The sequence below is a fragment of the Abramis brama genome (assembly GCF_963993115.1).
Source record: "Abramis brama genome assembly, chromosome: 22".
In the NCBI taxonomy this organism is placed as follows: domain Eukaryota; kingdom Metazoa; phylum Chordata; class Actinopteri; order Cypriniformes; family Leuciscidae; genus Abramis; species Abramis brama.
Window position 1 is genome coordinate 10665619 of NC_139984.1, and position 13249 is coordinate 10678867.

The following is a 13249-nucleotide window of genomic DNA, read 5'->3' on the forward strand; positions in this document are numbered from 1 at the left end:
GTAAATGTCTTATTTTAAACATTTTAAATTGGAAAACTGAAAAAAAAAAAAAAAACTAAATAAGAAAATATATATATTTTTTTTACAATGAATGAAATGAGTGACTCACAAAAAACAGTCAAAAACATGTCTTGGTCAGATTTCACCCAAAATAAAAAATAAATTATACTTAGAGCATAAATAAAATGAAACATTTTTAGGCCAGTTTTTTGCATCGTGATATTATTTTTATGCCAATTAAGTACTTTATCCCCCAATTAATTTAATTATCATAACTGTAATGCAAGAATTATGAAAAGCTTGTGCCTTAAAAAGTTAATTGCGACTTTTTATCTCACAATTCTGACTATTTTTCCCGCGATTTTGCATTTACATTTACATATGGCAATTCTGACTTTGTTTCTCTGAATTGCGTAATATAAACTCGCAATTGCGAGAAAAAAAGTCAGAATTTCAAGATAAAAAGTTGCAATAATGTTGCAATGATTGGGTTTGTTCATATTTTATTTAAAAATTTAAACCAACTGTTGGGTTTGTCCATATTTGACCCAAATATGGGTTGAAACAACCCAGCATTTTTTAGAGTGAAGCTTCCATATTGTAAATAATTGGTCATGGTAATATTTGTTTTACGGCCTTTACCCTAATCACCAATGAGAAATATTATAATGAGAAACTGTGTCACTAAAATAATGTTCAAACATCTTAATGGTCATATAATAATATCTTCGTGTCGTGGTGCACAATATGTTTTTTTCTTTTGATTGTGGGATGAAATGTGACCTGGACATGTTCTTGACAGGTGTGGTTCACCCATCCATGGCCTTGTTGCTGGTAATAGGAGGAGATATGTGACAACCAAGACCCCACACAGAGGTTTTAGGGCCCCCTAGGGACTCTCCCATGTGCACCCGTCTCCTCAAACTCACTTTGCATACTGAATACATACAGCATTTTAAGTGTAACCCGTATGGACAGTTAGCTCCCGGATCTCTTGTGTGTGTGTGTGTGTGTGTGTGTGTGTGTGTGTGTGTGTGTGTGTGTGTGTGTGTGTCCTCATGCCATCATCTCTACGACCGTAAGTCACCCCAGAACATTACTCCAGGATCCACCCCTGTTTATTTTACTGGCAAATCCAATCTTGACTCCCTCCATAACACCAGCACTGGTGAAACAAAAGACACTCTGTCAGGTTATCTCCTGCTAACCTCCCTTCTCTCGCTCTTTTTCACTCTCCCTCTATCTTCCCCCTACCATTTTCTCTTTTCATTTTCCTACAGTGGTAATGAGATGTTTCATTATTTGCATTTCACAGCTTTTAATAGCGAGAGAATTTAGGCTAAGCCCCGGGTTGTCAGAGAGGGAGCCTCCACTGGAGACACGGCTGGTTTCAGGGCCTCCGAGGCAGTGAATAGCCCAGAAATACACTAGGACAGCGGGAAAGAGGGAGGGAAGGAGCGAGAGAAAGATGGAGGACAAAGGCCAGATAGCTCACACTGCAAGAAGTGCCTATGCCAGGTACAGTTTTAAGGGTTAACAGGATAACTGCCTTTTGCCTTGGCATGAACTTTTTCCAGAATCCTTTCCATTGGTTAGAGGAAAAAGTGGCTGTTTTCAAGGGGAAAGGCATAAATAATGGTGATGTGTTTTGATTCTGTGATCATTCAGAGACTAAGGCAGTGAGAGAAGGGCAGTGTTTCTGTAACGCACAGGCATTGCCAGCATACTTTCTGGGGAGGGAGTTTGTCGCAGTCTTTCGAAGCGGAGATGAATGGAAATGTTCACCAGGCGTTAGGGAAAAGTGTGCCAGAGCATTACTAAAGAGTAGAGATAAGGCCTTTGTGTGCCTGTGAGTTTGCATGGAAGTACGAGTGTCCAAAGTACCTGTACTTCAGTTGATAGTAAAATAGAAAAATGTTACAATAAAAATAGGTATATTCTGGGACTGTTCAGCCACATACAAACTTTATATTAAGGATGTGTGCATTGCCAACTTGCCAAATTTTAATCATAGTGGCTCTCCTGCTGTAGAAGTAGCAGCGAGCCATATGAATGATGGCAAAAACTTGAGTCATGTTATGGCAATTTTTCTCATGAATGTTAATTAGTCATGCTGACACATCCAAACTTTCAAATTAAGGGTGTTTGCTTGATGGCAAAAAATGTCAAATTATTTCCGCTGTAAAGGTAGTAGTGACTCGATTCTGAGAGCTTTGCTCATGAATATTAATTGCTGTGGAATACTCAGCAATTTTTTTATTTATTAAATATTTATTGTTTTAAATGTGAAAGTACAACTTTCTATGCTGTAGTGTCAACTAAACAGCAAAAAATACAAATTATTTTATGGGAAAGACTCATGGATAAGACATTCATTTCGATCTTTCTGCCATTATGTAACATCCAAACACATAAAATATCTATATTTGATGTAAAGGACGTGATAAATGCATTTCCTTTTTCTGCTTGGGTGTGGAACTGTTTACTGTAGCTCAAACAGTAAAGCATGGCGCTAGCGACATCAAAGATGTAGGTTTGATTCACAGGGAATGCTGGAGCTGCTCAAAAATGTTTACTCTGAATGCAATGTAAGTCATTTTGGATGAAAGTACTGGTTACTTTGATAGTCCCCTTTAGACATTCTACATGTCAATCAACTCTCATTAGAGTATCAGTAGACTGTTAGTTTTGGACTGGGGTTAGTGGAATAAGTTGCTTATGAAGTTACTTACAGTTCGTAGAATGTCTAAAGTGGACCATCGAAGTAAAGTGTTAACAAATGGATAAATGTACGTGGCAGTTGTAAAAATTGCTCGAATGTTACTACACTAGTACAAAACTTGCCATTAGTGGGAGAGGGAATACTTGAAGCTCACCGCTAATTTTTTAGCAAGCTAGCTCAGGGCAAAATCTCAGTGAGAAGTTCTGGATGAAACCTTGCAGGACCGCAGTTTAGCAGAGAGCACTGAGGGACAAGGCCTTGATGTGAACCGGTAAACACTACAGTCTCCCTGTCCCGGTTTCACACCACTCACCCGACACTCTGACCTATCCAGCTTTCCAGCACGGACTCACCTTCACCGCTCCGGCTTAATGCTCAGGAGGAGGTAAAGGAGGACGTGGGTGGGGAGGGAAGAGGTGCTGAGCCGGGTGGAGCTGAGCGGAGGGTTAAGACTCTTAAAGCCTTTTAGATCCGCTCTTGTCACATTCTCAGTGGTGTGACAGGCTCTTGTCACCTGGGCCAGCTGGAGTCTGGCCTAAAGACAGGCACTGAGATAGTGCTGCTCAGTCTGTGCAGAGATATGTGGTCAAGAGAACTCTAGGATTTTGGCTTAACAAATCCAAGATTTTCTTGTTTGTATGTATGTTCAAATATTTTAAAATGTAATTTATTCCTGTGATCAAAGCTGAATTTCCAGCATCATTACTCCAGTCTTCAATGTCACACGATCCTTCAGAAATCATTCTGATATGCTGATCTGATGCTCAAGAAACATTTCTGATTATCAGTGTTGAAAACAGTTTTGCTGATTAATATTTCTATGTGTAAATCGTGATTTTTTTTTTTTCCTGGATTTTGTTAAAAAGAACAGTGTTCGTAACATTATAAATGTCTTTACTGTCACTTTTGATCAAATTAATGGATCTGTAAAATCTGAATGTCTTTGAATTATCTTTATTTTTGAAGCTTTTTTTCAGCAAATATTGATATATGCAGTTAACTGCAATAATTTTGATTAATTAGTCAGCTTATTGTACAATTATTCTATTCAATTTGAATTGATTGGCAGTCTCTATTAAAACATTTAAGTGCTGAAAACACCAGCAAAATGGCAGCACATAAAGTATCTGAGATTCTGAGTTGCTCTTGCTGCAGTCAAATTAATTTCACCAAAGTCCCACATGTTATTTAGGCCTATCTATTAATCGTACCTAGAACAGGTTGTGCCAAAGAACATATCGTAACTAACTTCTACGTATCTGCTTGCTTTGAGAGTGAAATAATCACTTGGTATGAAACTTACCTTACTTTTATCAGTTACATTTATTTAACACTTTGGTATCACGTGTTAAAACTTTATTTGACAAACATTGTTGCATAATAATGCAGTATAACTACATTAATGTACATTCAGAAATGCCAACTTTGTTTTATGTAGTTTAATTAATATTTTAATGTATATGAATGATTTGATAAGCTTTAGATTTGCTAATTATAAGTAGTAATCATCTAGTATTTATCAATGCAGTGTCTCCAAAACACCTTTTTTTATCCTCCTCAGTTGCTTGTGTCTATTTATATCTGTTATTAGTTATAAATAGCGAGACTAAATGCATCCACCTTTTATCCTCAGCTCATTTATCTCTGAAATTGTTGAAACACAAGATTCTTTTTTTTATTTCTTAGATGCTTTAAAGAGATACCCCAGCATAGCGCTTGTAAACATATTTATTTAAAGCTGTGCTTAATTCTCATTTTCTGTTTATTTTGTTTTATTTGGCTAATCTTTTAATACCAATACTCCTCGTTTAATGAGTCATTTACTCGGTCAGACCACATTTAAACAGCTGTTAGTTGAGTCAATTAATGGTTTTACCACCATCTGGAAAGCCAATTTAAGGGTACGCTTGTAGTCTTTCCCTAATTAAATTGAGCTATTTTATCATAAAGCATCATAAAACTTTCACGAACTTCTGAAAAAGTTTCAGACTTGCCTTTCTTTTTAAACTTTTTCTTCTTCTTATGCGTCAGCTACAGTTGTAGCATACATTTTGTGTTATTATAAAGGGCTGCACCCTTTTTGTTCCACTTTTCCTGTAGCCAGCTCTGTGAAATTGGGGATTAACCCCTCGGATAATGGCCCTGATGTCCAGTTGAGTGGTTTAAAATGACTGGCTGCCTGAGAAACACACTGACGCATACATGACTTACACCCTCTGAGCGCTCGCTGTCTCCTTCTTCCTCCCACCCTTCCTATTTCCGCCACCTCCTCGCATGTCACGACTGTCCTTCCCAGCATCATGAACAGAAACGAAAAGCAAAAGAAAGAAAGATGGCCTTGTTTCCCCCATCCCCTCCAAGAATATCAGAACCACCTCAACAAAAACAGGGAAGAGAATAGACATATATGCATGGGTGTTTGTATGAATGTGTGTGTGTTTTCTTGGCCGGAGGAACCCAGTCACTCCAGATCTGAGTTTTTGCTGGTGACAGGAACTGTAAGCGGTGGTGGCAGTTTTTAACACTCTATCCTCAGAGACTTATGTTGCTCTAGCCTCCATTCTTTGCACATTTCTTCCCTCCAATCCCATTACAGGCCTAACCCTAACCTTAACCTTACTACTACCACTTCTTACACCTTCTATTTTGGTGCGGACACAAGCTGGGCTGCAGTGAACTCAATAGTCAGGGTAGATAATATCATGATGTTGTGCTCCTGGTGGTAAAATATTGATGGATAGTGGTTATCAACCCTTATTAAAGTAATTGCTTCCAATCATGTATAATCATCTGAACTACACTGTTAGATTATGTAGATTTAAATGGCTTTTCTTTTAGCCAATTTATCTGTCATTGTATGTAGTCAGAGAGCTTAATTTAAAGCCATCAGCCTTCTTTTGAATAACAAGAATGTTCTTTTTTTTTAAAGTCAACATCAAAATTGACCCTATGATATCCCTGGTCATCGGTGCACATTATTTCATCGGTTACATCAAAACCACTTTCACTCTCCAACCAATTCCCAAAGCATAAAATCAAGTCCTGCCCTACAATCCTGCTTCGCTCATCATATTAGAAAAGCATGTAGTCTTTAATTTGATGGTTATTTCAGTGAGCGTTTATAGACATCTCAAAGTATTGTTCTGGAATCAGCCCCTCCTTGCATATATCCTTTTCCAAAAATATGAATTGTAAAATATGGTCTTGCACCTGCACGTCCACTCAGGGCTCTGTAGGGTTCACTAAGGTAATGTGACCCTGCTGTTTCTCTTTTCATACTCTTCCTTTTTGTCATACTCTTCCTTAAGCTTCAGATCCGTCTAGTTCCAGTGAAGCAGAAAATCTGATTAGTCCGACTGCATTCTGTCTCATTCAGTGTTTAGCCGTGTTGCACGTCTGTCAGTTGTGTTGTTTATGTTTATTGTTGTTTTGCACTTGATTGCCCAGATTTCCATGTAACTCAGTCGGCCAACGAAAAGATATTAATATTCATTGTTGGTTGCACAGTTGAAGTAGTTCTGAATAGTTACATGAAAAGAACTTCCTAATTTGGTGTGTCTGGGGTGCAAAGTGCCGTTATTTACTGAGCGTATCCTCATTGTCAGAGAAAAATTAATTGGTTTTGATAAAAAGATTTTCAGATGTTAGAAAATACTTCTCACCCTTATGTCATTCCAAAAACGTACCTGTATGAATTTTCTTTCTCAAGTGGAACACAAAAGTAAAGATTGTCCTAAAAAGGACAAAACGAACCATAAATGTATGGTTTATGCGACTCATGTTCCTAGTCTTCTGAATACATCTGATATGTTTGTGTGAGGAAAAGTTTTTAGGTGAACTATCCCTTTACATCGACGACATTGTTCAGTTGTTGTTCTTTAGATCAAGTCGGACTACGGCAATCGAATCAAAAAAGCCTCAAGCGAAGCAGTTGGAGGCTAACTTAAAACTATTAAAAAGAAAAAAAAGTCACTTGTCAATGTCAGTCTCCTCTTCTTTCAGTCTTCCAAGTAAGGTGTATTTGTACAAGTGGACATGGGAGAGGCAGAGGATTGATTTGATCTTACAAGCCATCAGGTTGAGAGGAACTTTCCTAAACATGACCTGAAGTGTGCCGGCCCCGCAGCAAACGCTGCTGTCACTATAGTGAACGGGAGCTGTCACGCTGCAGCCGGCCCGATGTGAGCTGACAGCCTGAACGCTCACAAAACAAATCATGGCCCCATTTGATAACACTCCACGTCCCTGTGATTTAGCCCCAACCAGGACGGTTTCTGTGCTGCTCATAGAGGATGCTAGTAGCCTAGTGGGGATATCTGCGTATGTGTGAATATGTAGTGCATGTTCTGTAGGAAGTCGCATCTCAGGCCCTGTCCCAAATGGTACACTTCATGTGAACTTGTGATTTACAATGGCCGCCGCGTGCACGTGTCTATTAAGACCACGAGAGCTGAAGGTGTCCCATTTGTCATGTTAGGTTATAGAAGGGTGCTCGCTATATGCGCCCTCGATGCGCACCTTTGCTTCGCAGCAGACTTCTACTCGGCAGTCAAAGTGGCGTTCCGTCAGGAAAGTGTGGACTCAGAGGAAGATCGCGAGGGCTTAGGGACAGGGCCTCAGTGAGGTGTCAGTGAAATCATGGCTTGGCGGTTAGCAAGAGATAGTACAGGCATCTGCTGTCATGAATCAGTCTATGGGTGAATCTTACAAAGACTGGATCATAGTTTATGTTAAAAAAGATGAAGCATAATTGTATGACCATTAAGACAATTTTCCGGCCTAGTTCCCATTCCTGTAATGTGGAAAACAGTCTAATTCTCATTGCTGTGATTTAGCAATTTGAAATTGGCATTCAATTTTAATTGAATTGCAATTCAGTGTTTGTGTGTTCAAACAGACTTAATTCAGTCTCAACTGATTTAATCAAAACCACTGATTCATTTAGGAACAAAACAAGTGACTTTATTTACAGTATAAATGAGTCATTGAATCATTCGCTTAGCTGATATCTGAATCATTCATGAATACAAGTGATTTTTGTAGTAACTGACAAAGTTTTTTAAATAATTCGTTTTTTTTTATTGCATTGCATTACTGAAGGCTACTGAGAATTGTGAGTTCATGTGTTTAACTGTCATGAAAATAATCTCATGTTGCAAAAAATGCCCTAAAAAAGGCTTACTTTTATTTTAAATATTATTTAGTTGTTTTTGGGGTAGAATATAACCAAGACATTTTTTTTTGACTGTTTTTGTGAGATTCATCCCTATGCTTTTCCCCTCTTCCCAGTTGAGTGCATGTTTTGTGTTAGTAGTTTCTCTCTCTCTTTCCTCTGTGCACATTCAAGAACAATGCACAGCCTCATCTAGCTCTCCTCCCCCATCTCTCTATCTTAATGATTATAGCAGAGATGCTCAGGTGTTCACTGTTCAACCCTTTAATCATGATGTTTCTCTCTGTTCGCTTTATTAGCTGCCAAATAAAATCACCCAGTGAGTGTGTAAAGCACTTAAACACAATCATCGCCTCTCCTCTTCTCACTTTTCTCTTTTTTGTTTCTAAATTGTTTCATTTAATTACCATTTTGTGAGTTAGTTGAATAATAAAGTGGAAAATGGAGCTGCCAAACAGATAATTCATTTTTAGCGAGGAAAGGTGATGGCTGTAGTCCAGAAGACAATCAGCCTCAAGCCATCAGAGCTGGCCAATGCATGTCACCTGCTTCAGAATGGCATTTTAGTGACATTTAGTGCTTAAATGACTTTTTACAGAGATAGAAGACCTCAGTAATAACAACTCAAAGCTATGGTCAATTTCTTCTGCCAGGTTTTGTGCTGGTACGTGTCTTTTATGGAGGCAGGTTTTCGGTGATAAGTGAGAATTCCTAGATTTTGGTGCTGCGCTCCATGAAAATGCAATTCTTCTCTTGATTTAATATTAATCTTAAGGTTTTTTCAAAATGCATAAGCGGTTACCAGCAGTGCCAGGGACTGTCAATTGTCTCACTACTTAAACATCTTAAAGCTGTTTGCCACACAGATTTGGACACCATAAAATGAAGAAATATTTCCTGATTGCCAGGCTCACATGCAATCTGCGTTTCTGCAGAATTGTGTTTTTCATTTATTCAATAATTCGACTAATTTGATAATGCTGTCAGCTACCATTGAAGTACTCTCAGCTCCATTTAACACATTTTACCAAATACATTTCACACAATCCAGTATATTTCTTCCCAAAGTAGTGCAAAAAAAATGTGGGGGGAAACTCGGCAGATTCCTTTGGGCCTCCAAGGGGTTCATCTAGGTCTTACTCTGGTTCATTGGCTGTGTTTGGATTAGCATATTATTATACTATTCTTGAAGTATGTAGTATGTATACTGTGCACAGTATGTGAATTACCTGTATTTATAGAATACCCGTATTGCCGAAATGTGCAGCAAACGATAGAGCACATTGCACACAATATTGTATCCCACAATGCCGTGCTCTAAATCTGACATTCCATTTCTAATGTGACAAATTAAGTGGCAGATGTTAGCTGTTATTTCTCATTTTTGACTCTGTCAATACAAGCTCAAAACCGAATTTGCTGTATAATGTTGATACCGCAGAAAATAATTTAGACTTTGAAAATAAGTGCTTTAACAAAGATATGACCTTCATGGTGGATTACTGTATGTTTTTTGTGCTTAGTGCAAGTCAAAATTATTTTCTGTGGTTATCAGCATTATGCTGAAAATAATGTTCTGTTCAGCTTAATTTTTGAAATACATTTTCTGAAATCTTGAATTGCAAAATGCAAAATAACAGGTTTTATTTTTTTAAGATAGTGATACCTGGATACCATTCACATGGGACATAATGTGGTCATAATGTGTGAAAACAATGTGCCATACTACTGTTTAAAATGTTTATTAATGCCAACTGTTTTTTCTACAAAGTGCATACTAGTGTAAGCTGTAGGAACTTGTGGTCTATTTCCTGCATCTACTGCAACTGTACTAACCAGGGTTTGTGTTTTGTATGTTGTCTTCCGCCAGACTCTGTTCAGGAGAAGCAGCCACCCGTTAGTCCAATGAATAACCGGAAGGAAGACATGGAGATCACGTCGCACTACCGGCAGCTCCTGCGGGAGCTGAACGAGCAGCGGCAGCACGGCATCCTGTGCGACGTGTGTGTGATCGTGGAGGGCAAGATCTTCAAGGCGCACAAGAACGTGTTGCTGGGCAGCAGCCGCTACTTCAAGACACTTTATTGCCAGGTGAAGAAGGTTTCAGAGCAGCAGGCCACCATCACGCACCTGGACATTGTCACGGCCCAAGGTTTCAAGACCATCCTTGACTTCATGTACTCTGCCCACTTGGCGCTCACAAGCAAGAATGTGATTGAGGTGATGTCGGCCGCCAGCTACCTTCAAATGACCGACATAGTGCAGGCATGTCACGGCTTTATCAAGGCAGCGCTAGACATCAGCATTCGCTCAGAGCTCGCAGATGAACTAGCGGATATTGAGATGGGCAACGTGGTGAGCTCTATTGGAGGCGGGGCTGGGCCTGGGGTGGGCGGAGCCTCGGAGGCACTGGCGTCCATGATCTCGGCCCGCAGCTCCTCGCCGTGGTTGGCCAGGCGCACTAGCCCGGCAAATTCATCTGGAGACTCAGCCATCGCTAGCTGCCATGAAGGCGGTAGCAACTACGGCAAAGAGGACCAGGAACCCAAAAGCCATGAGAGCCAGGAGGATGCTTGTTTGCAGCCCCTGTGGCCTGCTGATTACCGGTCTGTCCAGGTCAAAGAGGAGCAGGTCTCCCCCTCCAATCTGCAAGACGGGGCTGGCCGAGGGACACAAGGCACACCCGGAGAGCAAGGTGGAAGAGGAGAGGGGGGCTGGCAACCCCCTGGCTCGGGCCGCAGGAAGAACCGTAAGAACAAGGACACAGTCAGGCATATAACCCAACAGAATGAAGGGGACAGTCGGACAGCTTCTCCGTTACCGTCCATGCTCTCCACCCCTGGCTGGAGCTACGGCAACCAGGACATTCCAGGTAGGATTGCTGAATTGGTTGCTTTATTGCTTACTTTATTAGTATCATTATATCACATTCACTGGAAAAAATTTGACAACATCATTGAGCCGATTGTTTACCTTTTAATGAAAGTATGTTAGGTCTTGCAGAAGGGACTTACTCTGCATCTGAATATGCATGTTTCCCTACTAATATAATACACTCTTAAAAATAAAGTTTTTTTTATTGGCATCTACGGTTCCATGAAGAACCTTAAACATCCATCGAATCTTTCCATTCCATCCAACAAAGGTTTTTTTAAAGTGTAGGTGAAAAACAGAACATGAAATGAGTAATATGTCCAAATTTGTAGTATTCATAAAACAGTAGGCGAAAAGTACCCAGGTGACCACCTACTGTACTTCCGGCTAGATTCTGAAGTGCGCATCCAATGGACACTTTACTATCCCATGAGGCCACGGGAGAGGATTTGTTAATGGCAGTAAAGCACACTACTGACGCTGTAGGTGGCAGATGTAGTACATCCGGATTACATTCATACTATGTGCAACATACTTTTTTAACACTCACAAAGCTCATTCCTCATCAAATGCAGTGCTGTTTCAGACAGTATGCGATTTTGGACGCAACTTTATCACATGCAAGCACTGCCTCGTCGATTCCCGTGAGAGTTAGATCTTCTGGAATACTTTACCGCCGTGTTTGATTGTATAATTCAAACCTAGATAGAAATAGAACTCTGATGAAGATGAAAATTATTGTTGTAACACTAATAGTATAGCAGCATGACAAACTACAGATTGAGGTGGGGAATTTGGGGTTGAAAAAACTAATTTCCTCATTAACTTCGGAAAGACACATGGGACGCGAGGCAGCCTCATCAACCTAAAAACAAAATCCGTGCTGAGGAACAGATCACGCTAGCAAGCGGGGAAGAGGCCCTACCTGTCTCAGATACAGTTGCTTATAGGTATGTAGATCATTAAAAGTGTGGCAGCTCTAATCTCTGGTGTATTTGTGCAGGCCGACTGTGAAATGGGCACACACACACTTTAAGAAAACAGGATAATTGAATTGACCTTGGTGGCAGAATGAGGATTAAATTGTAAGTGTGTGTGCGAGTGTGTTGGGATGGGGGGGTGCCCCAAGGTCTTCTGAAGTGTGGAGAAGAAGGGATAAAGTGAAGGAGAGAGGGAGGGGAATTCGCGGAGATCTGCATCAGCTTAGCGCGAGTTTACCTACTTAACTCTCGAGGCACTCTCTCATCCTCTCTGTTTGCCAGCCCTGCTACCTGGGGCTCCAACAGAAATAACTGCGCTTGCTGACCCAACCCCACAGATCAAATATCAAGTGCAAGACTCCACACATCTAAGTACACAGCGGCTCTCTGTACTGCGTACAAACACATGCTCGCAAAAGTCACGCCCATTCCTTTGTGTGCAACATAAATAGTACAAATTTATATTCCTCACGCATTGGCCTCTATAAGCCAAACTAATATTCTAGTCAAGCTTTTGAGGTCAATTTAATTACGTTGTAAATGGAATGGAAACATTTTCAGATCTAAAATCATCCCTCTTAACCGTGTGTAAATCTCAGTCCGCTAAGGAACCGAGGACTTGCAAAACGGCAAATTGCTTTGGATGTCATTTGATAATATGGGCCATATCTCGATGCTCAGTGAAGATGAGAAAATTGTTTGGTACACATTACATGCTCAGGCTTGGACGAGTCAGATCAGGGTGAGAGAAAGAGGACTTGTTTTGCCCTGCTCCGGGTTTTGGACTCGGCTGTAATTTTCCTACTGAATTAGTAGATATTTGAGGACTTGAGGCAGACCGGTTTGTCCTCAAAACCCAAAATGTAGCCGCTAACAAAGTGCTAGGTTTTTTGTATCTCCATATGGTTTTGTTTTGTTTAAACTAGGGATGTCCCGATTAGTTTTTTTTTTTTTTATATATATATAAAGCTGCAGATAAAAATAAACACTAAATAAATGACTTCCGAGTGATTCTTTACGAAAGTCTGCATCAAATATTAGGGGTGGAACGGATCGCAGTTGATCCGTGATCCGTACGGATTAGGCCCCACGGTTCGGCACGCACGTGATTCGCGGATTAACAGCTAAATTTAACCATCACAGCGTGAAAGTTAATAATTTGGACGTGTTTTGTCTTGCCAATTTACACATTCAAACATTTTTAAACGTGGAAGAAGAGGCGAAAGTCGGGAAGCACCTGCTGAGAGAGAGAGAGAGAGAGAGAGAGAGAGAGAGGGGCGCGAATACCGAATTAATTCCTCTTTCGTGTTTCCTTGGTCCTAAAGTGACAGCAGACACCTAATATTTCTACTGTTGTCTGTGTCATTAATGTTAATAAAACAACAAAATACAGCTTTAACAAAGATACAACTATATTTAATTTCTGCAGTGAACAAATAGTGTTATTTTACATTTGTAATTTGTGTAGTTGTTCTTATTTTATTACTGACTGTTCACTTA

At 40.0% G+C, this 13249-nt stretch overlaps 1 protein-coding gene across 4 annotated transcripts in view; it reads left to right on the forward strand.

Annotated features, from left to right (window-relative positions):
- zbtb46 (zinc finger and BTB domain containing 46) overlaps window positions 1–13249 on the forward strand; it is a 75891-nt gene that overhangs the window by 14991 nt on the left and 47651 nt on the right. For all 4 annotated transcript variants that reach the window (XM_084098913.1, XM_084098912.1, XM_084098910.1 and 1 more), the window contains exon 2: window positions 9766–10767. In XM_084098913.1, the coding sequence (XP_083955039.1) occupies window positions 9801–10767 (967 nt within the window). In that variant the 5' untranslated portion in view covers window positions 9766–9800. The remainder of the gene's footprint in view (window positions 1–9765; window positions 10768–13249) is intronic.